This window comes from Ahaetulla prasina, chromosome 1 (assembly GCF_028640845.1).
Source record: "Ahaetulla prasina isolate Xishuangbanna chromosome 1, ASM2864084v1, whole genome shotgun sequence".
Lineage (NCBI taxonomy): Eukaryota > Metazoa > Chordata > Lepidosauria > Squamata > Colubridae > Ahaetulla > Ahaetulla prasina.
The window spans coordinates 256,223,591-256,251,586 of record NC_080539.1 but is presented as its reverse complement, the minus strand read 5'-3'; the positions used below and the strand labels follow the sequence as shown (position 1 = coordinate 256,251,586).

At 41.5% G+C, this 27,996-nt stretch overlaps 1 protein-coding gene across 2 annotated transcripts; it reads right to left on the bottom strand.

The window, feature by feature from the left end:
- Positions 1-4: 4 nt before the first annotated feature.
- On the bottom strand, positions 5-27,970 carry TKFC (triokinase and FMN cyclase). Of its 2 annotated transcripts, XM_058155298.1 has the most exons (17): positions 27,501-27,970; positions 21,120-21,309; positions 20,588-20,698; positions 20,330-20,511; positions 18,246-18,324; positions 17,387-17,476; positions 17,242-17,276; positions 16,789-16,873; positions 15,832-15,921; positions 13,386-13,502; positions 12,898-13,017; positions 11,532-11,669; positions 10,561-10,667; positions 9,782-9,885; positions 9,400-9,433; positions 2,604-2,693; positions 5-646 (listed from the first exon to the last, which is right to left on the bottom strand). In XM_058155298.1, exons 1-17 carry the CDS (start codon positions 27,504-27,506, stop codon positions 488-490), a joined length of 1,737 nt encoding a protein of 578 aa, XP_058011281.1. In that variant the 5' UTR covers positions 27,507-27,970; the 3' UTR covers positions 5-487. The 2 variants fall into 2 exon arrangements, with proteins under 2 accessions (XP_058011281.1, XP_058011290.1); XM_058155307.1 differs by lacking the exons at positions 21,120-21,309; positions 27,501-27,970 and adding an exon at positions 20,967-21,100.
- Between the last annotated feature and the right edge of the window lie 26 nt (positions 27,971-27,996).

Genomic DNA, 27,996 nt, shown 5'->3' with positions numbered 1-27,996 from the left:
TTAATCAAGGTTTATGACATATTTTATAAAGTTTCTGGCATATTTATACACCTGGTATCTACAGTTAGATGATCTTTGCATACATTTTACTTAATTGTTCAAGATATATTGCTACAGTATTGTTTGAATGTACCATTACAAAGCTTCAGCAAAACTTAAAATACCTCTTGTATACAGCGAAGAAATGCAGTACACACAAAAAAACTTGAACAACTTAAAAGGAGGACTCTTCAACAGCCAAAATCCAAACAGCATGAAAAAAACATAGACCCCAGACAAACATAAAAACACAACTCGATTCTCAAGCATGACGTTTCAAGAACAATACAAAATGATGTGCAAGAAAGCTTTGTAAATTAAAATAAGCCTTGTCATGCCAAAAGTACCAGGATTTAGTAAGTCCTGCACAGCAGGGATAGAATAGTGATGGGACATTTAAGCTAGTATTAAAATATGATTTATATTAAGGAAGAATATTATGAATTTACTATGGTTTAGCCTGTAACCCTTCCAACACTGCCCGGAGAATGGCTGCAGTTGCTACAGCACCAGGATCGGGCTGGTCTAGGTGGGCTGAGCTGATATAACTGGCTCTGCCTGCAGAAGCTTCCATATTTTTTGTAGATTCAGCAGCAGCTTCTGCCTTCTGGAGAAAAAATGCAACACAAATGTGTATACTACAAACTTGTTCTTTATACAGATAACACTAGATATAACAAAAGTTTCACATATCAATTTGTAAACACAGACATCATTTGGAGTTTATTTATTTATTTTTCGAATTTTTATACCGCCCTTCTCCGAAGACTCAGGGCGGTGTACAGCAAATAAAATACTAATAATCCAAAAATTTAAGATACAATATCCAGTTTAAAAATCTAATTCAATTGCTGTAGATTAAAAATATTAATTAAGAAAATTACAAAAATAGAATAAAACCCCTATTTAAAAGCCCACTAAAAACCCACAGTATTAAAATCAATCAGGCCAGCCCTGCTTGGTGAAAAAAGAAGGTCTTGAGCTCGCGCTTAAAGGTCTGAAGATTAGGGAGAAGACGGAGTCCCACCGGCAAATCGTTCCACAAGGCCGGAGCCCTCACAGAGAACGCTCTTCCCCTGGGGGCTGCCAGCCGACATTGGTTGGCCAACGGCACCCTAAGGAGGCCCTCCCTGTGAGAGCGGACTGGATGTACCGGACGATGGGAGGTAACTGGCGGCAGCAGGCGGTCCTGTAAGTATCCCGGTCTCATGCCATGGAGCGCTTTAAAGGTGATAACCAGCACCTTGAAGTGCACCCGGAAGACCACTGGCAACCAGTGCAGCCTGCGCAGGAGAGGTGTTACATGGGAGCTACGAGGTGCGCTCTCAATCCCCCGCGCGGCTGCATGCTGTACCAGTTGGAGCCTCCGGGTGCTCTTCAAGGGGAGCCCCATGTAGAGAGCATTGCAGTAATCCAGACGGGAAGTAACGAGGGCGTGAGTGACTGTGCATAACAAGTCCCGATCTAGGAAAGGGCGCAATTGGCGAATCAGGCGAACCTGATGAAAAGCTTCCCTGGCGACGGCCGTCAGATGGTCTTCTAAAGACAGCCATGCATCCAGGAGAACGCCTAAATTGCGCACCGATTCCCTGGGGGCTAACAATTTGCCCCCCACAGTCAAAAATGGGGTTAGTTGACTGTGCCGGGACGCTGGTATCCACAGCCACTCTGTCTTGGATGGGTTGAGTCGGAGTCTGTTCGTCCCCATCCAGACCCGAACGGCCTCAAGACACTGAGTCATCACATCGACGGCTTCTTTGGGGTGGTTCGGGGTGGAAATGTACAGCTGAGTATCGTCAGTGTATAGCTGACAACTCACCCCGAAACCACGTATGATCTCCCCTGCGGCTTCATATAGATGTTGAACAGGAGAGGTGAGAGAATCGACCCCTGCGGCACCCCACAAGTGAGTTGCCTAGCGATCGATCTCTGCCCCCCTGTCAACACCGTCTGCGAACGGTCGGAGAGGTAGGAGGAGAACCACCGCAAAACGGTGCCTCCCACTCCCAAACCCCCCAACCGTTGCAGCAAGATACCACGGTCGATGGTATCAAACGCCGCTGACAGATCCAACAGGACAAGAACAGAGGAACAACCTCTGTCCCGTGCCCTCCAGAGATCATCGACCAACGCGACCAAAGCTGTCTCTGTGCTGTACCCAGGCCTGAAGCCGGACTGGCACGGGTCTAGATAAACAGTGTCATCCAGGTACCGAGGAAGCTGCCATGCCTCTTTTTTGTTGCTACAGTCTTTAATGTGTTAATATTTACAGTTTTTGATTATTGATTTTAAGGGCTGGAAGACTTTAGGTGATTATAACCCTGGAGGCAAGAAGAAGTTTTAAGAACAGCTCCTTTCTATGAGCTGGCAGAAAACAATGCCAATTCATGCCTTGCCTGACCTGGACCCCTTTCCAAAAGGTCCCAGACTTAACCTCATATCTGTTCCTGTACTTTAAAGAAGCACTTCTCTGATAAACAGAAAGAAAACTGCATGTTCCTCATCTTTGCTCTTACTACGCAAAAGTTACTAACTCTGAATTACATGTATGCTAATAAACTCACATTTACAGCCTGGGATAGAACTTGCATCAGGTCAGCCTTCGGGGTCTTCAAAGCTTTGAGTTCTTTTGCAGCAGCCCAGAGTGAATCCAGCTAGGCAAGAAATGAGGAATATTAGACAAACAATAGTGGCAACATCTGCTATTCTTTATTGGACAGGAACTGAACCTTTGAAGGAAATTCCCAGGATTTACTATAATTGATAAGAATTCCAAGCATTTTCAGTTGGAAGTGCTGGCTCTGACAGACAGGGAAAATGCCAATCAGAAGGGAAAGGGGACAGAGAAAAACACTGTACAGGTAGTCCTCAGGTTGCAATGACAAGTGGGACCAGGAATGCCATTGCTAAGCAATGTAACTGTAAACTATAAGATTGTGTGCGCATATCACATGGTTATAACCCCAGGTCTGTGTACGTTATCAAGCAGAAAGCAGAGGAAGTCCCAGACAAGAAGCATGGGAGGCCTTGGGAAGGCTGCACAGGGGTCCAGAGAATGCTGTGGGCAGGAGAAAAAGCAGGAGTGCCTTGTGACCTTCCCTACTGGTTTCCCCATTGACTTTGTTTGGTGGAAGCCAATATGGAACATCACAAATAACTTGGCCACCTTGGCAGCAGTGGAAGGAAGATGTTAAAGGTTAGCTGGGGTGACAGGGTAGGTGGCAGAGTGAAGGGCATCCTGAAGGGCAGAGATGAGGGAAAGATGGGAAGGGAGCTGAAGCACATGCTATGGTCATAATTGCAGGTGGGCTGCTAAGTGCCCAATTTCGATCACCTAACTCTGGGAGAACTTTGAGGACAGTCATAACTACCATTCCTTCAGCACTGTTGTAACTTTAAATGGTCATCAAATTAATGATCATAATCCAAGGACAACCTGTATATATGTAAAATTACTTAGATAATAATAATAATAATATTTTAATTTATAGACCGCCCTTCTCCCGAAGGACTCAGGGCGGTGAACAGCCAGTTAAAATACAGAAAAACAGACAATATTAAAAAAACCCTTAAAAAACTCATTCAATTGGCCAAGAGTAAAACACAATTACCCCCTATAAATTATTAAAAATTTTAAAACCCCAATTAATCAGATTAAAAATTTTTAAAAGATCAAGCCAGTCCAGCGAGACGGAACAAATAGGTTTTAAGTTCGCGGCGAAAGGTCCTAAGGTCAGACAATTGTCGAAGTCCAGGGGGAAGCTCGTTCCACAGGGTAGGAGCCCCCACAGAGAAGGCCCTCCCTCTGGGGGCCGCCAGTCGACATTGTTTGGCTGACGGCACCCTAAGGAGTCCCTCTCTGTGAGAACGCACCAGTCGCTGGGAGATTGAAACCGGCAGAAGCCGGTCCCGTAAATATCCCGGTCCTAAGCCATGGAGCGCTTTAAAGGTCATCACCAAAACCTTGAAGCGCACCCGGAAGACCACAGGTAGCCAGTGCAGTCTGCGCAGGATAGGTGTTACATGGGAGCTACGTACTGCTCCCTCAATAACCCACGCAGCCGCATTCTGGACTAACTGGAGTCTCTGAGTGCTCTTCAAGGGGAGCCCCATGTAGAGAGCATTGCAGTAGTCCAGGCGAGATGTAACGAGAGCATGAGTGACCGTGCATAGGGCATCCCGGTCCAGGAAGGGACGCAACTGGCAGATCAGGCGAACCTGATAAAAAGCTCTCCTGGAGACGGTCGTCAAATGGTCTTCAAAAGACAACCCTCCATCCAGGAGCACGCCCAAGTTGCGCACTTTCTCCGTTGGGGCCAAAGACTCGCCCCCGACGGACAGCCGCATCTGCAGCTGACTGTACCGGGGTGCCGGCATCCACAGCCACTCCGTCTTGGAGGGATTAAGCTTGAGCCTGTTCCTCCCCATCCAGACCCGTACGGCTTCCAAACACCGGGACAGCACTTCGTTAGCTTCGTTGGGGTGGCCTGGGGTGGAAAAGTACAGCTGAGTGTCATCAGCGTACAGCGTACAGATGAGGCAATACTTAGAAAACTATAGAATATGCCCCTGAAGATTTAACATTTAGTATGTGTGTGTGTGTGTGTGTGTAGATATTTGTTTTCTGAGGTTTTTGCGGGTGTTTGTATGTAGTTCTTTGGTTATTCGGGTTTTCTCCCACGTAAAATTGGAAGTGTCTTGGTGACGTTTTGACGAAGTCTCATTCGTCATCTTCAGGCTTCAGCTTCGTGCTTCTGGGAGCAATGTGTGATTGCAGCTGTTTCTTCCTTTAAAAAGGCCAGAACTATTGCCAAAACTGAACACTAACAACAGAATAATCAGAGAAGCCATCGAGATAGAAAAACGCCCACACAGCATGAACAAACGAGATGATACCTCCCGCCTACCAGCCATTTGGAAACCCGCCCTTATTGACAAACGAGTCCCTAACACGAGGAATGACACCAGACCCACACTCACGAGGTCCACACAGGATGTCACCACCACACATCCACCCAGAAAGCAGACCCAAACCCACACTGATCATGAAGCACAACCAAGGACCAGAAGCCAGACCGCAGCTGCAACATTAGCCATTTCAAACCCCTCCAATCCATACATGCAGCAGACAGACACCCACTATGAAGATGTAGCACGACCACAAACACGAAGCCAAACAACAGCAATGCAGCTCACCAGCTCAAATCCCCCTGCAACTCAGACTAATCTGAGCACAACCAAGCCCCCACCCAAACAGGACACACCCCCAGCCAATCAGAGCACAAAAAAACCCCATCCAATCAGAGCACAGCCAAGCTCCCACCCAATCAGTTCAAACCCCCACTAGCAGTTAAAAAGAAAGAAACAGCTGCAATCACACATTGCTCCCAGAAGCACGAAGCTGAAGCCTGAAGATGATGAATGAGACTTCGTCGAAACGTCGCCAAGACACTTCCAATTTTATGCGGGAGAAAACCCGAATAACCAAAGACTTACATATATATATATACATACACACACACACACACACACACACACACACACATATATACATACATACACATACATACACATATACATACATACATACATACATACATACATATATATATATACACACACACACATTCTGAGGTTTTCGCGGGTGTTTGTATGTAGGTCTTTGGTTATTCAGGTTTTCTCCCGCGTAAAATTGGAAGTGTCTTGGTGATGTTTCGACTAAGTCTCATTTGTCATCATCAGGCTGGTGTTTTCTGTTTCGTGCTTCTAGGAGCAATGTGTGATCGCAACTGTTTCTTCCTCTTAACTGCTAGTGGGGGTTTGAACTGATTAATTGGGAGCTTGGCCGTGCTGATTGGGTGAAAGTGTGTTCCGATTGGTTGGGGGTTTGGCTGTGCTCTGATTGGCTGGGGCTGTGTTCTGTTTGGCTTGGGGGGGCTTGGTTGTGCTCAGGTTAGTCTGAGTAGCAGGGGGATTTGAGTTCGTGAGCTGTATAGCTGTTGTTTGGCTTCGCGTTCTTGGTCGTGCTACATCTTCATGGTGGGTGTCAGTCTGCTGCATGTATGGATTGGGGTTTTTTGAAATGGCTAATGATGCAGCTGCGGTCTGGCTTCTGGTCTGTGATCGTGCTTCATCATCGGTGTGGGTTTGAGTCTGCTTTCCGCATGGATGTGTGATGGTGACATGCTGTGTGGCACTCGTGAGTATGGGTCTTGCATCATTCTTCATGTTAGGGACTCGTTTGTCGATAAGGGCGGGTTTCCAAATGGCTGGTAGGCGGGAGGTATCATCTCGTTTATTCATGCTGTGTGGGCATTTTTCTATCTCGATGGCTTCTCTGATTATTCTGTTGTTAAGAAGTTCAGTTTGGCAATAGTTCTGATATTTTTAAAGTAAATTTTATGTCCTGTGGCTTTAAGGTGTTGGATCAAGGAAGAAGTTGGTTCCTCTTTTCTGACTGAGTTCTTATGTTCTTCAGTGCGTGCACTTATTCTTCTGTTGGTTTGTCCAACGTATGTGGTGCTGCAGGCGGTGCATGGGATTTCATATACTCCTTGATTTTCTAACTCAATTTTGTCTTTGGGGTTTCTTAGGATGGTGGATATTTTTCGGTTTGTGCGGAATGCTGTCTTGATGTTGTGTTTGTGGAAGATCTTGCTGATTCTGTCTATGGTGCCTTTTATATATGGGAGGAGGGCTTTGCCGTTTTCTTGTTTTCTGTCTTAGATTTTAGTGGGGTTTCTGTATGGATTAGTTTGGTAATCTTATTTCTTTGGAATCCATTGGATGTTAGTACGTTAGTGAGAGTGTGTAGTTTGGTTTTTAGGTGTTGTTCGTCAGCTAAGCATTTTGTTCTGGAAATGAGTGTCTTGGCTACGGAGTTGATCTGCGCTGGGTGGTGGTGTGAGAGTGCATGCAGATAGCGGTTTGTGTGTGTTTTCTTCTGATAGATGGTATGTCCTAGGAGCCATTGGATTTCCTGTAGACTAAGACATCCAGGAAGGGAAGTTGGTTGTTAGCTTCTGTTTCCATGGTGAATTGTATTTTGGGGTGTAGGCTGTTAAGGTGTATGAGAAAGTTGTCCAGTTTTTCTTTTCCGTGTGGCCAGATTATGAAGGTGTTGTCTACGTATCTGAGCCAGAGTTTGGGTTTGTGGTCAGATTTTTCTAGAGCTTGGGCTTCAAAGTGCTCCATGTAGAGGTTTGCAATGACAGGTGAGAGGGGTGATTCCATGGGTGCTCCTTCTGTTTGTTTGTATTTTTGTCCGTTATAGATGAAGTATGTTTTGGATAGGCAGTGATTGGTCAGATCTAGGATGTGCTTGGGGGTGGGGGGTGGGGGTTATATTTGTTTTGGATGGCTGTTAAGGCTTCTTTGATTGGCACTTGGGTGAAGAGGGATATGACATCAAAGCTCACGAGTAGATCACTGGGCTGTAAGTTTTGTTTCTTTATGATCTCTATGAACTGGAATGAGTTTTTTACATGTGAGGTGATGGATTCTGCATAGGGCTGTAGTTGTTTGGCGAGAAATTTGGCTAGGTTTTGTAGAGGTGAGCCTATGGATATACATACATACACACACACTAAATAATACAGTCTTGCCATGCAGAATCTTGGAAAAAAAATATAACTGAAAAAAACAGTGCAGGGAAATCTCTGAAATACTCATTACCAGCATAAATATTATAGTCTGCATAGTTCAAATGTTACTGTCTGAGATGTATAGTACTGAGAGCTCAAATGCTGTTTTTTTATATAGATCAAAAAGGAACTTGGGAGCCTGAAAATGTGACTAAAAGTAACGGATTGGATTAAACTAATGATTTTTTTGAAAAGCTAACTGCAGGTTGTAGGAACAGTCATAATAATGAGGAATAAGATACTGTGTTTTTCAGAGTATAAGATGCACATTAGTTTTTGGGGAGGAAAACAAGAAAAAAAATTCTGCCTCTGCCTACAAGCATCCATCAGTATTCATCAGCAAACAGCCTGGTCAACTTCAGCAAGTTATCATAGCCTGATTCAGCATGAGCAGCTGATTGGCAGTTGGATCGGCCAATCAGCTGTTGCAGGGATTGTCACAGCCCATTGCCCCCTCCACATGTCACGTTTTTGGCCTCCGTGCACCACGTTTTCAGCCTCCACACACACTGCTTTAGACCCATTCCAGGCTGCCGGGATTGCCACAGCAGATCGCCACTTCTGCATGTAGCATTTTCGTCCTCCGCGTATTGCATTTTTGACCTCACCCATCTGTTTTTGTTGCTCCCCTCTGGGAGGAGGTTTCAAAGTATTTCTAGCAGGATTACCAGATTCTGTAACAGCTTTGTTCCCTATACCATCCATCTAGTAAACTTGCAAGATTTGTTTCTTTTGCCATGTACATGTATACATCCGAACTAGACTGTGTTGTTTCTCTGTGTCATATATGTGGGTACATGCATAAGTACGTATGTATGTATGTGTCAGGGTTCCGACCAATGCCCTAATAAAATCAGGAGTCTCAGACCATTTTGCAAGAAAAATCCAGTTATTAGGAGCACTGTGTCAGCACGACCTAAGTGAAGCCAGCTCTGACTTTACCCAGTCCGCACTTTGCCTCTGACCCTGTTGCGTCCTCCCCCCAAGGTGTGTCACCAGTCACATTCCCCAACAAAGCAATTTTGTGGGTCATAGAAGTCACTCCCTCCAGCCATTGCGGGTCTCCGTGGAGATAGCCTTGACTTCAGCTGGCTAGGATGTGTTTTGTTTTGACTGAGGTGTGAATTCCTCAGTACAGCTGCGAGGCACGATTTCCCATTCCCCTGCCTATGGCAACTTAGGAGCAGGTCAGCAAAGCAACGTAATTGCATTTTAATATATGCTGATTAGTGTACATTCAAAGTGACAATAAAGTATTCTATTCTATTCTAACCTTGGAATGTTAAGCACTCCAAGGAGTTGTAGTGGCGCAGTGGTTACAATGCTAATTCTACCCACTGCCAAGAGTTTGATCCTGATCCACTCAAGGTTGACTTAGCCTTCCATGCTTCTAAAGTGGGTAAAATGAGGGCCCAGATTGTTCGAGGCAATATGCTAACTTTGTAAACCTCTTACAAGAGGGCTGTAAGGCACTATGAAGCAGTATATAAGTACTACTGCTATTGCTAATCTTGCAGTAATCACCACTCCCCAATGTCAATAAAGCCCCCTCACAGCTGTAAATAATCCCATTAATAACTGTACTAGCATTAAGTACATCACATATGTTAGTATCTGCAATTAGTATAGCTAGTGAAGGAAAGAAAATATAGCTGCCATCATGGCACTAACAGAAGAAACTTAAAGACAATAAAAGATAATACGATAAATTTCTTACCATGGTTCTGTCTCCAGGTACAGCTCCTCCATACCTGTCAGAGGAAATATTAAATAGTACAGTTTCTATAATATGTGTGGGTATACAACTCCACAAATCTTGTACTCCATGAGTAGTTCATACAGCATATTTGTAAAAACTGGCCTTGCTTATGCAAGCAATTAAACAACTGATAGAAAATATTGTAGTTTAGAAGAGGAGCTGAGAGCCATAAAAACAAGATGATGAAATAAAGCAACTGGGTTTACATCATATACGATATGATATTTCCTCACAGTAGTCCTTTTTATAAAAACAATGCCACTCTTACATGTGAAAACACATGAAATGTTATGAAATAATAAAGAAACACTTCATCAGCTATAATTAGAGTTATACTCACCGCATCATTGCATTAATTCCAGCATCCATCGCTAAGGACCAGGCTGCTAAGTCATCATCAGTTCGTAGAGGCTGAGCAGCTGCTGTCAAAAATAATCCATAGAGCTGCAAATAAAATAAATGTATTCTAAGTATTTGCTGATCTCTACATTACATGGCTTAAATTAAAAAATAGGAAAATTGCACATATAGAATTTCATAATTACAAAATATAGTATCTTGTTCTGTACATTCTTTCATCTACCTAACATCTTCAGATCTAAGAAGTTCTTAGTTTTTCCAATTTATAAATAGTATATTGTTTTATTGTAGTCTATTAAACTGGACATCTGACTCAACTATAAATCTGAGTGTTTCATTCTTCTGCCAGTTTTCCTAAAAGGTAACAGTATTATAAATGCATATTTTCATGTTTATGTGATTATATTTTTTAATCCATAAATTAAAGCTTGATTCCTAGTAATTTGGGAAACTGTATGTACCCATTTATGTACACAACAAAACAGAGTGGCTTCCTATTGCCTTCTTTTGAGATACTATTTCAATTTAGCAAATGAACTGAGATTTATTTCCTGGAGGTTCCCACATTCATGTATCACCCAAGTCCTAACTTGTTTTTTGTTGTTTTTCCTTTTTTGAGAAAACTTAGTCTGGTGCTGTCAATTAAACTAATAATTGAGAAATAGTTGCTCTCAATTTCTAACTGCTTTCTTCCAGATCTAGTAGTTCTATTTACCTTTCATTTTCAACTAACAGCTAATCCACTTGGCCAACACTCACCGCTCCTGAAGAGCCTCCCATCTTTTCCAGGAGCAACTTGGCTAGTGAAGAGAACAGTTGGTAAGGTCGCTGAGGCAGAGGTTTAGCATCTAGCCAATTCTGGATTGCTGTGAAGCAACAGTTATGGTTACATGTACTCCTCCAGCTGGCACTCATGGTATATTTTTAAAAAAGCCCTATTTTTAAGCAATAGGTTCCAAGAAGTGTTATTAAACAGGAAACTTAGTAGATTTATAAAACAGCTGTCCTGACATCCATTATTTGGTATAGTAATTTACAGCACCAGGAGGAAAGATGCAAAAATACTTCAGAAGCAGGAAACTTTCCATTGCCTTTTTCATCCCAGATTATATTCAATCAGTGACACCCTTGAGAATTCATTTAGCAACAGAATCAGAAAAGAATGTATGGAGCTCAGAGTTGAACTGTAGAGTCTTTGATAGTCTCTGAGCTTGGTTGTTTACTTCCAGATGTTTCACTACCCAACTAGGTAACAGCCTTAACGATATTACCTAATTAGATGATAAAACATCTGCAAGCAAACCATCAAGCTCAGAGAGTTACCAAGGATTCCAGAATCAGTAAAAATTTAAAAATCTTTTATTTCAAACTTTCAAATTATTAATCTTAATGTATCCATAATACAAAATTCAGAGAATATATAATCTCCAATGCTGAGAGAGGAAGAGCAACAGCTCGTATTCACATTGTTTTCGTTTTAGAGAAATAATTAAAAAATTTCTCTCATTTTTATCCAGCACACAAAAGCCAAAATTTGTTCATATTTCACAACCTGAAATACAGCTACCTCTGTAGACTTAGCTGCGGTTAGGGTATTTCATGCTTTCCTTGCTAACCAAAAATGAACCAAGCTCAAAGGAATTCAACACTGGATTTTTAAAGAAGTCGTCCAAGGTTGTCATGTGATATAAGTTGACTCCAAGACTTAAGAGTTTGATAAGAGAACTAACCAATGGCAGCTTGTGCATGTGTGTTGCCACAATCTCCATCACCTGCAGCACGGTCAAGTTCATTGAGTTGCTCCTGTAGGCTAAGCATTTTAGAGCACACACTCTCCAGAATCAATCTCATGTGAGGAGAAGATGGCACTAAAAGGAATGGAAACTTTTAATTATTTTCTTACAATAATGGTGAAGTTTCATACACTCTGTCTTACAGAAGTACCAGTGCTGCTATTCACCTGTTTCTTGTGAATATATGTATAAAAAGATAAAATCAAACTTCACAGACCACTTAACCAAATCAATCACTTTATCAGAAAATTGTTAAATAAATTTAAGTCTACTGGATGACTCATAAGTTATTTACTCGATGAATGATGAAAAAGTAGAATATTTGTGATAATTCACTGAAAAATTCTTGGGTTTGAAATGAAGTAATCTGAATATTCTGCATGTTTCTATGATAATTCTCAAGTTTTGCCATACTGTAGCAACCTAAAATGATAAAATGAATTTGTATGACTGTCCCATATAAAAAAATTATTTCATTGGACTTAAAAGTTAGGCAAGAAATAAATATTTTTAATAACTGTTAGTATATATATCAAACAAAACAATAAATTTACAATTTAGTAAATAGCTCATATATTGGAAATATATTGAAAATAAAGAATACACCAAAACCCAAAACCTAATTTCAAACCTTATTCTTTATTGGGAAGGATTAATTTGATTGCTTTGGCATAATTTTTGAAAGGATGTTTCCTTATCTTAATCAGCTTCTCGTAAAAAGTCTGCAACTTGAAGTACACTGGCAAACCTGAAGCTGCTTTTGGTTTTCTTCTTCCCACAGAAGATAAAAATCTCAGACTACCTTTTTTTCTCTTCCCTTTCATTGTAATTTCCTCTTCAGAATGAGCATCAGTCAGAGATTTGTATATTAGCCTTATGCTTTCCAGACAGAGTTGCAATTCTTTTGAAAGGAAAATGTGGTGTATTAAAACAAAAATAAAAATCATTCATCCAGAGCACTGGAACTAGAGATGCAAGAAAAGTACTCCGGCAATTCTCTATCTATTGTCCCACAAGTTAATATACATGTAATCCATCTATTCTATGTCACAAAAACATTAGGAGGCTAGGCTCAAGCAGAGATGGAAAAGAGAACAGAAGTCAATGCAAATCTTAATGACTTGCACACATGCCCTTTATTAAGTCCTATTTGTCCAATCATGATATAATGGTGCTTCAGATCTTTGATCCCCACTCTGTGTCTCTACCATTACCTGGAAGCCTGGATCAGTCTCAGCTGATGACATGAACCCAACAAAGCAGAAATTCCATTGCAGCTATAACAAGATGTTTCAGACTGTACCTTTTGCTGGGTCAGGCCCTTCTTCCTTAGAACACTCTTTGGGTACTATCCTCTCTCTTTTCTGTCTTGTCACAGACTTCCTGACAGGATTTAACCAGGCAACAGCTGTAGTATCTGAATCTAGGAATTTAAATATAATTGTGGACAACAATTGAAGATAGTTTCACATTCACGAAAGAACATAAACAAATGAATTGTTGAGAATTCCCACCATTTTTTTCTGTATAAAATAGAAACATATCTGGGAACAATTCCCAAATAATCAAATCCAGCATAATAGAAGTGGAGAACTAGCTAAGATACTGTTTAAAATAAAAAGATACAGTACAGCAATGAACATGCTAGTTATGTATCTGCATTATGCATGCCCAAAATGTCAATAATATCATTTTGAACTGATGGCTCCACAGCCATATTCTGATCAATTAACTCAAAATATATTTTCCCAATAAAGCAGTGGGAACAAAATCAACATCTAAGAAAATTACCAAGGAGGACCAAGAGTTCTTCATCCACCTGGAGAAGGGTAAGTGAGACACCTGCCATTTCCAATGCAGTCATAAAGGAGCCAATGTAAGTCCGGGCAATATGAAAACCTCTGCTCTCTGCAATGATGAAGCAAGGAAAACTTGAAGCATTCTTCAGGGTGAAGAACCAAAATGAGAAGGAAAAAGAAGTAACTGTCATGAATGAACCAGATTAAGAAAAATGAAAATTATATCCATTTTAAATAATGCAACATTTTGGAAAACATGAGAAGGTTAATTTTACATAAGCAACTGAAAAGTAAAGAAACCAGTCCATAAAATTTCCAAAGTGATGTCACTACAAGAGGAAATTTAATACTTGGGCCTTATAAGATTCAAAGACCTCATGAACGGAATTAAAGACCTCATGAACGGAATTAATTATGAAATGTGGGGTCCTTGGTGCTCTCTGAACTTGGCTATTTTCTTGAACACATTTTATTACCCAACTATGTAATTAGACGGTTATGGTTATGATCATGGAATGTTTTCACTATTTTTTTTTACAAACGCCTTCATCTCCAAAAAATAAGGAGGGCTGTGGGGTTCTAAAACAGTCTGGAGGTATCAAAACTGCATCAGTAATTCTTTTCCATTTCATGTGAGCCTGAGCCTCTAAATTTTTCCTCCTTTCCCAAATATGAGTAGTCCCTGAGACAAAGCAATATCCATGACAGATCTCTTTACTAAGGCATTTCCAACAGAGCTGAGAAATCTTGGCATTAAAAAAAAATACTACTACCAAGATCCCATGAAGAACTTGTGCTTATATATTATTATTTGTTTCTGAAGAGTGAATTCAAGTTATAAACATCAATTCATTATGAATATACAAAATTCCTATCAGAGATTACTGTAAATTAAAAGAGATTATCATAAAAGTATCTTTAGACAAAAAACAAGTAAACATGGTATCATTGATAAAAGTATCATAGTGGTATGGAAGAGAAAAGTAATGTATATCTATACAAACCACTGCCTACAAATTAGACATTATAAAAAGTTTCAAAATTTAAAAAGCTTCAAAAAACTCGCAATGGCAAACCTGAAATTTTGTGGTGTGATTTTCAAGTACAAAAATATGAAAATAAAATTGAGAATGAAGTCACTGGACCACAAGCCTTACCCTTTCTCAGTCTTAAAGTCCTGTCAAATGGAGCTAAAACGCCTCCCCCCATCCAAACAAAACCCAGAGCAAAATTTACAAGTTAGAAGGATGAGTTTCTATCCCCCTACCAATGGAAGATGTCTACTTTTATTCTAGTAGGATATGGGTTTTGGTGGAGAAGCATCCAATTGCATTTCTGTGAAAGACAGTTTGAGGAATACATTTTGCTCATTCCAAGGACGGCTGCCTTGGTAATATAATTAACTCCAGGCCAAAATAACAGTTCCTGTATTTTCTCCCTTCCTCTATATAGCTATATAGATATTCAATAATTTGCCTGGAAATAGCTTGTCATGCTGATCTAAACATTACGGGTTGATTTATGATGCAGCTGAAATCCAGTTTCTGTCCAGGTTGTTTTAATTCCTATCAACATTACTATATGCTACTAAAACTATGATTCCTGTAACCTGGGCAAAGTGATGAACCATAGGACAAAATGTTTTGAACTAAGGTGCTTCAAATGAGCTGACTCAGAGAGTATCTCCAAAATCCGGGACCCATGACTTCCATGGAATTGAAATCTGGCAAATTTTATAAAACATGTTATGACATAAACACTGTCATAAAGTAGTTTAAGATGTAATAAAATGTCATAAAGTAGTGAGCCGTGGTGGCACACTGGTTAGAGTGTAGTACTGCAGGCTACTTCTGCTGACTGCCGGCTGCCTGCAATTTGACAGTTCAAATGTCATCAGGCTCAAGGTTGACTCAGCCTTCCATCCTTCCGAGGTGGGTAACATGAAGACCCAAATTGTTGGGGGCAATATACTGACTCTGTAAACCCCTTAGAGAGGGCTGTAAAGCACTGTGAAGCAGTATGTAAATCTAAGTGTTATTGCTATTGCTATTTCCTGTGCTGATATTTGACTGTGTAGTAATAGTTCAACATGAGTTATTTTCAAGACAGATACACTATCTCTGAATGTATCCCAACATTTCCATTTACGGGAATTCACTGGAAGTCCTGAGAAATCTGGTAAGGAAATATCTCTGAAATGATGGCCTGATGGAGCACGTTGTCTAACTATTTCAAAATACGATTTATATATTTATTAAATGAAATCTTACATGTTAGATTAATAAATATACCCAAAAGATCTTGGCTGTTTATATGACAATGAGTTTAATCCCAAGTAATTAAAGCATATGCAAAGCATTCAAAGGCGTGAATACTTTGCTGGTACCTGGATGTTTGTTTTCATTTACCTCACTTTCAATAATAAAAAAAAAACTTACCAAGAGAACAAACAGCAGATCCAGCTACTATATTCAACTCAAGATAGGATAATCCACCCAGATTGTTCACTACCAAGACAACAGAAGATTCTGAAAGCCAAAGCAAAGATTGATATAATTGAAAGGTGTTTCAATGGCCTGGAAGCCTAATATAAATGTAATCTGCAAATATTAATACACAAAGGATGATTTAAGTACACTAGATTTCTACATGTTGTAATGGTAATAGTCACAACAGTCAAAATACCCCTAGGATTGCTAATCACATACAGGTACTCCTCAACTTACGAATGTTCACTTTGAGACCATTGAAGGTACAGTGAAACCCCCAAAAGTTACTTACAATCCAAATTCAAAGTTCGGATCCCCCCACCCCCCACAATCATGTGATTGCATTTGGGGTCTTAACATCTGGCTTGCATTTATGGCCATCTGCAGCATCCCATGCATTGGGTATGACATTTTTTTGCCAGAAACTAGCTTTTACTTCCATTTGAAAACAGCAGGTGTGGACGTGGACAATGGGCTTGCTTATTGACCACAGTGTTTGCTTAATGACAATAGTGTTCATTTAATAACTGCCACAAAAAATGTCATGAAATCAGTTCAGTCATGCTGGTGCTTTTACTTGGAACCATGGTGACATATGGACTCCTTATGAGCACGGCTGATGTTATCTAGTTTGGGTAAATGAAATGTCTGCAAGAAAACAAGTAAGCTCTGAGAGCACCAAGGACCCTTCATTTCAACACTGAGCTACAAATATACTCCTTCCAGGCCCTGGAATTCCTGTAAGTCAAGGGATATCTGTAGTAAATTCACCAAAAAATGCTGTTGTGTGGGTAAAAATTTATGACACTGATTACATTTTTTAAAAAAAGAATCACACTAACATAGTTACCAGTGTCTTTTGAGAACTTTGGGAAATAATAGGTATGTCAGTCCAAAGCTACTCACTAGGCCTGAGTTGCACATGAGAGGCATTTGAAGGGCTGGTCATGTGATCCAGCATTATGTTGACTATCTGATCCGCTGTTGCTATCTGTAAAAATGATACGTGTTAGTGGACAAGCATACACTTTTTTTTAATTTTATTTTTTTTATTTGAATTTATATCCCGCCCTTCTCCGAAGACTCAGGGCGGCTTACATTGTGTAAGGCAATAGTCTCATTCTATTTGTATATTTATATACAAAGTCAACTTATTGCCCCCCCAACAATCTGGGTCCTCATTTTACCTACCATATAAAGGATGGAAGGCTGAGTCAACCTTGGGCCTGGTGGGACTCGAGCCTGCAGTAATTGCAGGCAGCTGTGTGTTAATAACAGGCTACATTAGCTTGTTGAGCCACTTCCCAGCCCTAGGAAGGATACCTTCTAGGTATGTAAGATGGGTTACAGTCAACTTACCTTCATTCTGCGCACACCTGCTTCACCATGGATTCCTGCAGATAAAGCAAAGTATCTTCAGTTGTTAGTTTCTTTTTTAACTAAAAAAATTGACATGCCATTCTAAAGAAGGGGTGATAGACAAAAGTGATATACATGTTCTTACCTAAACCCAGCTCAAGTTCATCATCTGCAAGCTGGAAGGTGGGTCTGGATCCTGGGACACTGCAGGGGGACAGACTTACCCCAAGAGTGCCTATGCAAATAAAATATATAAAAAGAAAACTGCAGCTATACCAAATAGCATTCAGCATTAATGTAAGAAAATAGATTAACAAATATATTTATTGTGTTGGAATATGGCACATAATTTCAAACAGTACTCTAATTTCACTGTACAGCATGGAATTAGGAGAAACACCATAGTAGAATACAGAATACGGTAAATATTATTCATACTACAAGATCAAGTATATCTTTTAACAAAATGTATTATTCTTACTGTTGCTTTATTCTATTCATTTCAAGAAAAGATATGCATAATATTTACATTCCAGTTTTCTCATAAGCCCTCTGTCAGAGAACCTAAATCTAAGAGATTATGACTAACCTAAAGTCATCTTTTAATTAATAAGATTTGAAACTGGAATTTAAAATCTGGAGTGAGTTTATTTCCTCATTCCAATTGCTATTACTACACATTATCCTTGCTTACTAAACATTTGGTCAGCAACTATTGAAAATTGTAATGGTGATGAATGAGTGGTACTGTCCTTCAAATTATGGATGCCCGCCCCTGGGATTGTGATTGAAGTGCTTGGCAACTGGCTTGCACTTATGAATTGCATGATCATCTGAATGCCATTTGCAACTTTCCCTGCTGGCATCCCACAAAGCAATGGGGCAGGGAAAGTCACATGTTATTCTGGATGGATGGATGGATGTAGACAGACGGACAGACAGACAGAGGAATGATTTACATTCAGTCCAATGGCTTATTCTAGAAAAGGGAAGTGAACATTTACCCATTGCTCCTACAACAGCAGTAATTCTACGAACAATTTCATTCAGACCGACACCTGCTTCAGCCAAAGCTCCAGCCAACTAAATACAAACAGGAAAAAATGTTACATGGACCCCTTAATATAATGGTTTTAACAGGTCACAATTCAATACTGTACCCAAAAGAATATGAGATGCTTCTCTCCTAAAAATGAAGGAAAATGCTTGAGAATAAAGTGTTAAGCTGTGATTTAGTGAAAGCACCATCCACTAGAACTTATTTGAAGTCTCTACACTTTATCTCTTCAAGAATATAATAATTTGTAGTCTGAAAATTTAAAAATTCCAAGATAGAATACTGTCATTTCAGCATAATATTAGTTAAAAAATGGATTTTTTAAATTGGCTTTATTTCCACATACCATCCCACAGGACTTTCTCAATTTAGTTTCATCTATACTTAGAAATAAGGGGATGCAGTGGCTCAATGGCTAAGATGCTGAGCTTGTCGATCGAAAGGTCGGCAGTTCAGCAGTTCGAATCCCTAGTGCCGTGTAACGGGGTGAGCTCCCATTACTTCTCCCAGCTTCTGCCAACTTAGCAGTTTGAAAGCATGTAAAAAAATGCAAGTAGAAAAATAGGGACCACCTTTGGTGGGAAGGTAACAGCGTTTCGTGCGCCTTTGGTGTTTAGTCATGCAGGCAACATGACCACGGAGACGTCTTTGGACAGCGCTGGTTCTTCGGCACTGCCCTCTAGAATCGGGAACGACTAGCACATATGTGCGAAGGGAACCTTTACCTTTACATTATACTTAGAAAAAATGCATTAAGTTCATAAAACTATTTCCCATTTCATATGTGTAGAATTGTAATTTAAAAGTATATGAAAAAAATCCATTACAATTATTAAAGTTGTTTTAAAATGTAAAAAAGAAATTAGTGCAATTAAATTACATTTTAAATTAGATTTTCCAATGTATTTTGCCTCCATACTTCTTACTCTTTTTGCCCATACTTTTTACTCTTTTTGTGTGCTTTGTACAATGTTGAAAGAAATAGTATGTGTGTCTATTCTTCTTCTTGTGCCATATCCGTCATCGGATGTTGGCGATCATGTTGGCGATCCTATTTTTATCAACAGCTGCACAAAAAAGTGCTGCTGAGTTTTGCCCAAACCAGTCCCTTAGATTTTGAAGCCATGATGTTCTTCTTCTGCCTGGACCTCATTTGCCTTCAATCTTTCCCTGGAGGATTAAGTGAAGTATGGCATATTTTTCCAGGTGTCGCATCACATGTCCAAAATATTCTAACTTTCACTTTTTAATGGTTTTGATGATTTCTCTTTGCTTTCCCCGGTGGCTTATCACCTCCTCCTTTCAGTAGAGGTGTGTCTATACTATATGAAAAATTAAGTTTTATTCAGGCAAAAAAGAGCTCATATATAAGTAGATGAAATACAAAACTAAAACATTACCAGAAAACTACATGATTTTTATTTTTTAATCTTATATCATTATGTGTATTTATCCTCAACATAATAGTTGGTGATAGTAATACCCTGTTCAAAGTTTTACAGAGAATTGCAGTTAATTTATTAAAAATGATACGATATACTGAGTTACATATAATCAATTACTGAAATACTGTATTTTAAATATTACAACAATTGGTAAACTCTGAATATTTACTGATAATGTATTTCTTTACCCATTACTTTTCTTTTTTCTGTAGTCATTATTTTGTTTTGCTTTAATAAATTAAAAATAAGAATTTGCTAAAAGTGTATGAATTCTTATAACTATAAGAAACATCAGCAGAAACAATCAAATTAAAAACGTTTTATGTATATTTTCTGAATAATCTTTGTCTTTATATCTACACAGAACAGTTTACAAAATTTTCTCCATATTCTCAAAACTAAACTTAGTGGTTAGTCACCAAATACTGATGCTGAAAGACTGCATGCTATGAATAGCTAGCACAAATAAGACAAAGTACTTGGCATTATCTAACATTTTTCAATAGAATGTGTAGTTTGAGATTGCTCTTGTGCAATGAAAACATAGCCAATATTTGCCTTCAGATCAAAGATGGACAATCCTTACCTTATGTACAAGCACTGTGCCACATAGGCCTCTCCTGCCAGCCTTCTTCTTGGTGACAAAGGCAGTGTCATCACCAATTATCACCATCTGCACAGAGATCTCTTCTAACTGTGCCTGTTCCAATGCCAACCCAAAATTCAGGCGGTCTCCTGTATAGTTCTTCACTATTAGCAATATCCCAACTATAAAAGAAAGAATTGAATTGTCTTCTGTTCCTTATCCAGATGGGATATCAGTCCACAAAAAATGCTACCATACCTGCTCCAGCTTGTTTCACAGTCCGAATTGCTGCTAAAATGCTACCCACTGCAGGGGAAGTGAATACTGGACCAGCGACCGCTGCAGTGAGCATTCCTCTTCCAACGTATCCTGTGGAAAAATGATAGAAAGGATCAGGGGTGAAATCCAGCAGGTTCTGGAGAACCAGTGGCGGAAATTTTGAGTACTTTGGAGAACCAGCAAAGATCATCTCTGGCTGGCTCCAGAGTGGGGAGGGAATGGGGTTTTGCAATATCCTTCCCCTGGAGTGGTGGGGGAATGGACATTTTGCAGTGTCTTTCCATAGCCATGCCCACCAAGCCACACAACACCCAAGCTACACCCACAGAACCAGTAGTAAAAAAAACCTGAATTTCACCATTGGACAGGATGGTATCCGGAGTATCTTGTATCTTGATTTTTCTATGATTCTACTGAGGCTCAACATAAATTAGACAAATAAATCCCAGTCCAAGTCCTCACTTCTTTGTATTCAAGACTGAAAAACTTTCCAGAAGCCCATTCCACTAACCTGCATGTGCAGGCTCATGTCCTGATCCACTTCCAGAAATAAGTGCAACTTTGCCCTCTATGTTCTCTAAGTCAGAACGTAGTGCCACTCTATGTCCATTTAGAAGTTGAAGATTAGGACTGCAAGCTACTGTTCCAGCCAATGAATCATCTGCACAACTCAGAATTGTGTTCACTAGTTTCTTTGAGCCCTAAAATAAGGAGACATAACAAGAGAGTTCACATATACGTACATATACCCTTTCACAGGAAGCAATTTCAAATGGATAGCATCATTTAAAGATTAAATCATTTACTTAGATGTCAAAATGAATCATGATTCTCCTATGAGAGCTGAAATGTAATATCTACAAAGACATATACAAATTGTATATGCTACTTGAATAGCACATCTCTTAATGACTACTTTGCACTAGTAAAAACAAAATGTTACAGAGCTGCTTATTAGAACACTCATATAAACCTTGGAAACTATTTCAGGATAGAAGAATTGCAGATATTTTATCACTTGAATTTGGAATTAGTCAGGATCTTAGGGACTATCCAAAGACATGGTATAAAGAAGGGATATTTGATTCTGCAGGCATTCATGTCAACATGGATTCCACAATAATCAACATCAATCAGTACCTAACAAGGCTTCCCCTCCCCAAATTCAAGATAATTGTATTTATCAGAACACAAGAGCCTTGCTAGATCAAGTCAACCCATCAAGTACAACTTTCTATATCTATAAAATCCAATTAGAGATATATTAGAAACTCATGAACACAGAATGGATTAGTATTCTTCTGGCACTGGCAGCTGGTAAAGCATATAGTTTGACATTCAGGAGCTAGTCTATAGCCATCAAGACAAACAACTCTCTTCTCAGTAAACTTTCCTAGTCCTATTTTAAAATGGGTTACAGTGCTGGTCATCGTAATATCTGATTGTACAGCAAATTCCACAATTGAATTCTGCACTTTTAAAATTAATATTGCATTTTTAATAACTAGATTTTTCTAAATACACTTTAATATACGATTTAGCATTGTATTATTTTGAAAGAGATAAACTATTATCTCTAGCCCCATTTTCCATACTACTCATGATCTTTATCTCATTCATCTTCATTTTAAACTAATATTTCTAAACATTGCAATATTTCCTTTTAGACAAACCTACTTTAACTTCCCAATCATTTTCCTCTACATTTACCTGCTGTGTGAGATATGGTGAACAGATATAGAATTCTATCTCACAATTATTTTAATTCAATTCTTTTTCTAATGAAATTCAATGTGAAATTTTTGCAGGAAGTAATATCCTTTGAATACACCCATACAAAATCAGAACTAATTTGATAGATGGCTAAACACAGTGTTCTAATTGTTCCAAACTCATCTCCTTTTTAGTTATATTAAGGAGAGCAGTTGTTTTATCCTGCTGGCTGGTAATTGGTAATAAGGAAAGAAACAGAGCTCTATTCTGATAATGTCAAGTAGTTCATAAAATCCCAAAATGTGTCTTAAATTTTGTAACAGTTGGCTTGTGAAGCTAGTGTTCTTTTGGTTACTTTTATACAACCGGTCAAAATGCTATTATTGAAGCAAACATACAATTTGGATTAATCACTGTTTGAGATCTGATAACAGTTCCAGTGTTACTGATCTTCCAAGTGTTTTGTAATTTTTGCTTAACCTTTATACATAACGTGAGCATGACTCCCAATTGTTGCAATATTATATGTTCCTGTTCATTGTATGGTCAGCCCCACCTTGCTTCATTCCATTTTTATTTTACCTCCTTAGATCTCCTTCTCTTTTTTTTTTTACCCATCATTTTCTGATTCCTTTAATATTGCCTCTTGCTGCAAGTTTCCTTATTATTTTGCTGTTAACAGTTACGAATAACTGCTGCAAAAATATTTTCATTAATAATGGAATAGCAGACAAAGCAGAATATTGTATTGGAAAAAGCAAGAAATTCAAGTACTATCCATCTTCACTAGATGGGCCAGATTTCTAGTAATTACTAATATATTTGGTGTTTTAATTTATACACTGCTCCAAGGAAAGGCTGGCTAAAGAAGTGATTCTCAGCATGGACCAGATGAATCCAGGGGAGCTATGTCATTTTTCTAGGGGCCAAATCAATATACCGTATATACTCGAGTATAAGCCGAGTTTTTCAGCACGTTTTTTGTGCTGAAAAGCGCCCCCTCGGCTTATACTCGAGTCTACGTCTTCGGGAACCCCGCACAGGAGGGGGTACCGAACGGACTCCCATGGGAGGGACGGGGAGCGGGCCCGCCGAGGTCTCGCGGGATTTGTCGCCCCCAGGCCGGCCCCCATTCCCGTGTCTGGTGGGTGACGGCGCAAACTTGGCGGGCTGTGCATTGGCGCGGGGAAGCCATGGTGGTGCAGTGAGAGGGCTGGGCAGGGGAGCCGCCAGCCTTCTCGGCTGAGGGAGGTTTCCCGACCGCGTGAGCTCGCCGCGCGAGCCACCCCAAAGGCCAGAAGAAAGGTCATTCCATCGAGTAATGGAGCGAACGCCCCTCCCTCCCCCGCCTCACCGATGCTGTCCGAGCCCGGCTGGGCTGCAACACCGCCGCCGCCGCTCCTTCCTCAGCCTCCCGGGCCTCGCGCCCTAGCAGCCGCCAAGCTCAGGCCGGACTCGGCAGCTCCCCATCAGCACTTGCACGGCGCGATTCGGGCAGGAGGAGTCGGGCTCGCTCTGTGGCGGTGGCGCCCGCCGCCGCCACCGCCACCGCCACCGCCACAGAGCGAGCCCGACTCCTCCTGCCCGAATCGCGCCGTGCGAGTGCTGATGGGGAGCTGCCGAGTCCGCCTGAGCTTGGCGGCTGCTAGAGCGAGCCCCGGGAGGCTGAGGAAGGAGCGGCGGCGGCGGGGTTGCAGCCCAGCCGGGCTCGCACAGCATGGGTAAGGCGGAGAGGAAGGAGCCTTCGCCCATTACTCCGATGGAATGACCTTTCTTCTGGCCTTTGGGTGGCTCTCGCGGCGGCTCGCGGTCGGGAAACCTCCTCCTCAGCCGAGAAGGACTGCACCGCCAGGGCTTCCCCGCGCCAATGCATAGCCTGGTGGGAGTTACTGCGGCTCACCCGGCTCCCGCCCCAACTGGTGGTGTCGGGGCAGCCGCTGCCGCTTTCTAGCAAAAAGGTCGCTCGCCCAAAACTCCTCGCCTTCTCCTGGGAAGGGCTGGATGGCTAGCCGGGAAGGGTTGAATAAGCCAACCTCCCTCCCTCCCTCCCTCCTCTCCCCCGCAAGCGAAAGAGCGTTTTCCCGTTGGAAGAGAGAGAGAGAGAAAGGAGGGGCCGTTCCTCCCCTTCTTTCATTCTTTCTTCTCCCTCCGTGCTTCAGAAGCTGGGCGTGTGTGTGCGCGCCTGTGTGCCCTAGTCCCCTTCTCTTCGGCGGCGCTGGAAGAGAAAGAGAGAGAGAAAGGAGGGGCCGTTCCTCCCCTTCTTTCATTCTTTCTTCTCCCTCCGTGCTTCAGAAGCTGGGCGTGTGTGTGCGCGCCTGTGTGCCCTAGTCCCCTTCTCTTCGGCGGCGCTGGAAGAGAGAGAGAGAGAGAGAAAGGAGGGGCCGTTCCTCCCCTTCTTTCATTCTTTCTTCTCCCTCCGTGCTTCAGAAGCTGGGCGTGTGTGTGCGCGCCTGTGTGCCCTAGTCCCCTTCTCTTCGGCGGCGCTGGAAGAGAGAGAGAGAGAAAGGAGGGGCCGTTCCTCCCCTTCTTTCATTCTTTCTTCTCCCTCCGTGCTTCAGAAGCTGGGCGTGTGTGTGCGCGCCTGTGTGCCCTAGTCCCCTTCTCTTCGGCGGCGCTGCCCCAAACGGCCGCCCCAAACGGCCACTCAACCGGCCGGGAAGGGGGCCCCGACGGAGGAGAAGGCTTTCCTGAAGGTCGATCCCGAGCTAGTAGTCACCGTGCTGGGCGACCTGGAGCAGCTGCTCTTCAGCCAGATGCTCGGTGAGTCAGCCCGTCCCCTTCCTTCCCGTGGGGGTCTGCCTTGCTGGTGACGGTTATTGGGGCTTTTGAGCAAGGGAGGAGGAACGCGAGCACCGCCTTTCGCGCTGGCATTCCGGGATTTCCCTTTGTTTAGAGCTGGGAATCCTCCTTCCCCCTTTTGCACTCCCTCCCTCCCTCCCTCTCTCTCTCTCTCTCTCTCTCTCACACACACACACACACACACACACAGACTTCTAAAGTCGATTGGCACAATGCTAAGCAAACACAGCAGTGGGTCAAGGGTGAAGGGCTAGGAACCTGGCAGGTGAAAGGTTGAGCGACATGAAAGGCAAAGACCACAATTGTTTTAAGAAAGAAGCTTTAGCAGGGAGGGGGGGATGGGAGGGTGTTTTAAGTTTTGGCAAACAGCCAGGCCAACTGTATTGGAGAAGGTCACACAACTGGCCTTAACATTTTAGCTGCTGTCTTTTTCCTCACACTTGGGTTTAATGATATTAGAGACCCTTATTGCCCTGCCAAAAAAAAAAAGAGCCACCCCAACGTCTATGAAAATTAACCTTCTCTGCCAAGAGACACTGTGCAGGGTATTTTCACTATTGGTGTGCATACAGGCTTAGATTTGTGCTGGGTTCTTAGTGCTTAGAGCACTGACCTTCAGAGGCACCCTGGTCCCTTGGAAGCTAAAGGAGGACTCATTTTCATGCTTGCAGTTGTATTGTCAATTTCTGTGAGACAATGTTGTTGAAGTAACTCACTCACTCATTCATTCATTCATTCATTCATTCCTTGTGTGTCCAATCACACTTAGCCAATAAAAATTCTATTCTATTCTATTCTATTCATTCATTCATTCATTTTATTTTGTCAAATACATATTAAATAATTATATAAATATAAGCATGAATTGAATACATAAAAGGAATACAACTAAAGGGAACATTAGGACAGGGACGGTAGGCACGCTGGTGCTCTTATGCACGCCCCTTACAGACCTCTTAGGAATGGGGTGAGGTCAATACTAGATAGTCTTTGGTTAAGGCTTTGGGGATTTTGGGAAGAGACCACAGAGTCAGGTAGCACATTCCAGGCATTAACAACTCTGTTACTGAAGTCACATTTTCTGCAATCTAGATTGGAGGTTCACTTTAAGTTTGAATCTATTGTGTTCTCGTGTATTGTTGTGGTTGAAGCTGAAGTAGTCATTGATAGGAAGTACATTGTAGCAGATAATTTTATGAGCTATGCTCAGGTCATACCAAAGGCGGCGTAGTTCTAAATTTTCTAAAGCTGGGAATCCTCCTTCCCCCTTTTGCACTTTTATTGTTTTTCGTTCAAATAAATATTCATGTTATTTTACTTGGCTCTATCTTTATTTTTTACATTGACCAGTAGCTGCCTCATTTCCCACCCTCGGCTTATACTCGAGTCAATAGTTTTTCCCAGTTTTTTGTGGTAAAATTAGGTGCCTCGGCTTATATTCGGATCGGCTTATACTCGAGTATATACGGTATGTGAAATAATTCAGATAGTGAAGACTTTTTTATACTAACTCTAAGAAAGGGGTCATGGGATGATGAGGCTCAGAAAGGGGCCATGAGCAAAAGAAGATTGAGAATTCCTGGACTAAAACATAGAATAATAAAGAGAGTTGGAAGGGACCTTAAAGGTCTTCTAGTTCAATCCCCAGCTCAAGCAAAGACTCTATACCATTCCAGACAAGTGGCTGTCCAGTCTCTTCTTAGCTCTAGATTGCTTCTCTCTTTGATTAATTTCCATCCATTGTTTCTCATCTTGCCTTCTGGTGCTTTGAAAAATTGACACACACCCCTCAAATATTGGAACACTGCCATCATGTCACCCCAGTCCTTTTCAGTAGACTAGACATACTCAGTTCCTGCAACCATTCTTCATACGTTGAAATGTATTTGAGTATTAGTAGCTTGGGTTGGTAGTTAGGCCGTTGTTCTGAGCTCCGAGCTTGGCAATTTGGTTGCAAACATTTTGCCACCATTTGGGGGGTGGGGAAATGGGACATTGCCAGTGTGCTTTGAACTGTCAAATTGTCAGTTCAGATTGTTAATTCAATTGTTAATTGAAAGCCCACTAACGATGTCTCCTCATATGGTGGTGAAAGGTCTGCAACCAAATTGCCAAGCTTGGAGCTCAGAACAACATATATTATTTTATTAATTGATTATTTTCTTCTATTGGTTATACATACATACATACATACATACATACATACATACATACATACATATGTTTTTATATTCCTATAAACTGCCTTGAGTCACCAGGTGTGAATAAGTGGCAATATAAAATTTCTAAATAAATAAAACAGCCCATTCTTCGTATGTTTTAACCTCCACAGGTTTTATCCTCCCAGTCTTCTCCCTCAACCCAAAATATCAGGTCTCACCTGCATGGCGTCCCAGGTTTCAGTTCTAAAAGCCAGCCAGCGAAGTAGCTGGGTGCCACAATAGGAACCACTTTTCCGACAGAACGGATCAAAGAGGAGGCCGAGCTGAGCTCAGGAGGACCCTCCACGGACTTTGGCCAGGAATGCAAAGGTTGCGCTGGACCAGAGTCTGAAATACACCCGCGCCGCCAGCCAAAGTGGGGAGGAAGAAGCTCATTGGCAGAGCCCAGCGCGAGCTCTGGCAGTTGGTCGCGGGGGTCGCCGTGTAGCGCACGTACTCGGAATAAGCTACGCACCGCTAAGGACGGAACAAGGAGGAGCTCGCGCTGGAGCCCGAAGGGGAACGCGCTAACATATTAGGAGTATTTTGGGTCCCTTTCCCCCCACCGCCACCACTCCCCTCCTCCAGCTGGCGCCACCAGGACAACTCCACTCCCCACCGGGCTTTGGTCAGCTGCACGCTCGCGCACGCGCATGAGACAAGGAAAACATCCGT

Bases quoted from the DNA above. Each gene is read 5' to 3' on its own strand.
- TKFC (XM_058155298.1), bottom strand. The intron at 18,325-20,329 runs GTAAGGATTGTC...GTTTGTATTTAG, and splicing joins GCACAGTGCTTGTACATAAG to TTGGCTGGAGCTTTGGCTGA. The intron at 9,886-10,560 runs GTGAGTGTTGGC...TTTTATTTGCAG, and splicing joins TGGGAGGCTCTTCAGGAGCG to CTCTATGGATTATTTTTGAC.